Below are 3,162 nucleotides of genomic sequence, written 5' to 3' on the forward strand. Positions count from 1 at the left end.
AAATAATATACATGTGAATTGTTATACTATTTATTCTTAATCTAGTACTATGAGGAATGCCATAGACAGGTAATTAACAGATATAGATCTTCTCTAGCACTACTAACGCAATTTCAGATAAAATGTTTTACAGCTCGAGAATTGTTCCACTTTAATCCATTAAAGGTCATGGGTTTATCAGCTATCCACTATCCAAACCATAATGCTTCTTTTACTTTCGGATTTTCACATTTGACAATCTATGCGAGTGGCCGGGACAAGTAATCTAGAAACATTCTCTAAAGACACCTTAATGTATTCACTTAATTTCATAAGAATGTAAAGAGTTTAAATTCGTCATTGCACAATGTGAACAAGATGTCAATGGCCTCGTAGGAAAAAAAAAACTAGATGTTTGGTGGCAACCATACAATGGTGTCAATTCAGTCATTTTCTGGAAGTATCCTAACACTTAAGTTATTTTTCCCATACAACCACATAACCTGCGGTGGGGTTCAACTGTAAAAAACAATAGAAGTTACTATTTAGGACAGATTTATTTGAAAAGTATCTAGAAAAGAGTTATTGAAAAAACATATCCGGTCCATCAAAATAGTAGTTTGTTCTTGTATTGACCATGTGATCTTGTCAGAGTACCTTGCTATGTTGCTATAACGATTTTTACCTTGGAGCTCTCTCTTAAAGAATGGTGGGTCAACACTTTCAGTAAAGAGCATCCTAGCAGAAAGCTATGGCCTACCTCCCCATATTTATTACTTGCGCTATTTGGAACTAAAGAAACACCCGTGTCTTCTGGCACAAGAGCACGTCATCACCAATCCCATGCTGCATTTCCATCAAATGTGGGCCAAGAAATTGGGCTGATTAATACCGGGAGAGTGATCTTTTTGTGTAATTCCGGCTCTTGAGCTTACGTGGAAAAAAACACTACTCTTTTTAATTAAAGGATGAGACAAATCTTTCGCTGTTGTTTTTTAAGGACAATTTCTTCACAATTATTGGGTGCTAAGTCTGGAGGCAAAGAGCTGTCCGTTGGATTGTTTTCCGAATTTCTTTTTCATGAAGAACGCATTGCCGTTTTTGATTGTACGTACGTATCTGTGTGTTGTGCAACTTAACCGCGTGGGTAGGGTTTTGCTACCTGGCCGGAGCTCACTGTTAACTCGATCGGAATAAATATCTTCTTCACCGGGTAGCCAATTGACGGCTCCACGGCATTCGCTGGCCGCAACAAACCTCCAGCCAGGCTGTGCTGCCCCCACTCCCGCCTACACGGCAACGCTCCCTCTGCCTCCCCGCTATGCCGCTCCGCTATATATACCATCGCCGTCTCCGGTAGCAACCACACCACGCATTGCATTACCACAACTACAGCGCGAACAAGAGAAGAGCAGGACAAGAACCAGCAGCAGCACACACGCGGCGACCAAGACGAAATGGGCCTGTGTGTGTCGTACGACGCGGCGGCCGACGGCCCGGCGACCGCGAGGGTGGTGCTCCCCAGCGGCGAGCTCCGGGAGTACTCGCCGCCCGCGACGGCAGCGGCGGCTCTTGAGGAGGCGGGGCACCAGGAGTGGTTCCTCTGCGACGCCGACGCGATGGGGTTTGAGGGCTCCGTCGCGGCGGTGGCCAGTGGCGAGGCGCTCCGGCCGGGGCAGATCTACTTCGTGCTCCCGAGCGATATGCTGCGCCGCCGCCTCGCCCCCGAGGAGGTGGCATCGCTCGCCGTCAAGGCCAGCGCCGCCCTCGTCAAGGCCGCCACCGCCTCGTCAACCCGAGGCCGGCGCCGTCGGGGCTCGGTGGCACCGCTCGTGTTCGAGCCGTCCGAGGAGGACTACTCGGCCGAAGATAGCTTCACCCTGGCGACGTTCGCGGTGAAGCCGACGGTGGCGCAGAAACGGAGGGTGGCGTACCGAGGCGGCAGGTCGCCGCCGCGGTTCTCGCCCGACTTAACCGCCATTTTGGAGAGCGAGTAGAGGTGCAGGGCACACGAGACTGCCAGAAAAAAGAGAGGGCATTTTTGCACATATCCCTGCCTTGCCTGGCCGCGACTGAGGCGTTGGCTCGGCCGCTGATGCTAGATCGGAAGGCGAAGATGCGGAGATGGCCGCGGCACATGCTTGTGGATATGTGGAGTTAGTTTCTTAGAGTCAGAGTGGTAAATAGTCGCGTCTTCGGCGTTGTTAATTTATATACGTCAGAAGCACTGTATAAATATTGCACATAAAGATATGTCAATATAATGTAAATATTGCACCCACGTAAAAAATACATTCTTCTCGTCACAAAATAAGTGTCTGAATTTTGTACTAACTTTACGGAGTACGTACAATCGGTTGCTGGCTTGAACTTCATTGCACCTGCCCTCATTTTTAGGGTTGTATTGTTCAGCAGTAATCTTCCAAGTTACACGGAGGATGGCCCAGTAGAACACAAGAATGCAAACATAGGAGAAACTAATTTTTTTAATTAAAATAAATAATAGAATAAGTGTGCGAAAAAGATTGAAAATGGAAGATAGTGTTTGATGTGCAGTTTTTTGTGACTGAATGAGTTTGCTTGAAATTGCGTGAAGACACCAACCTTGGCAAAGATCTTTTGGAATGAGCTACAACATCTATTGTATATTCTTCCATGCACATGCAACAGCTATTTATGGAAAATAACCAGACTCGTGAACTCTTCAATAATATTTGAAAAAAAAGCAGACTTGAGCACAAGATAAATTTTCTTCTAGCCCATCCTTCATGACAGAATAAATACTAGAGTTATGCTCAAAAGAACAGGATTTTTCATGAATGACTACACTTGTACTCTCTGTAACCAAGCCACCGAGGAGACGACCCACCATTTTATATGGGATTGTGATTTTGATTGGGAATGGTGGAACTCAATTAACTCAAAAAAAGAAGAAGGACCATTCTTGTTTACAGTGACTCCCTACAGCCACAACATTAGGTACAAGCATGCTGCTTATTTCTAGCATTGGATGACATGATCCTTTTAATTTTATTATGGCTCCTTCATTTCGAAAAGCTTGTATTGGACATAACTTTTTTTTATTTACTTTTTTTCCTTCTCTTTCCTCCCCCACCTTGTATACTTACCCATACTTGTATATAAAATTGCCAATTGTTCTACCGTTACGGTTGCATGAATTTC

The 3,162-nt window shown here is 45.5% G+C and overlaps 1 protein-coding gene across 1 annotated transcript; it reads left to right on the forward strand.

Annotated features, from left to right (window-relative positions):
* Positions 1-1,337: 1,337 nt before the first annotated feature.
* LOC119306275 lies at positions 1,338-2,281 on the forward strand. Its single transcript, XM_037582540.1, has one exon. The coding sequence runs from the start codon at positions 1,437-1,439 to the stop codon at positions 1,974-1,976; it is 540 nt and encodes a 179-aa protein (XP_037438437.1). The 5' UTR covers positions 1,338-1,436; the 3' UTR covers positions 1,977-2,281.
* Positions 2,282-3,162: the final 881 nt, after the last annotated feature.

This window comes from Triticum dicoccoides, chromosome 5B (assembly GCF_002162155.2).
Source record: "Triticum dicoccoides isolate Atlit2015 ecotype Zavitan chromosome 5B, WEW_v2.0, whole genome shotgun sequence".
NCBI classification, from domain to species: domain Eukaryota; kingdom Viridiplantae; phylum Streptophyta; class Magnoliopsida; order Poales; family Poaceae; genus Triticum; species Triticum dicoccoides.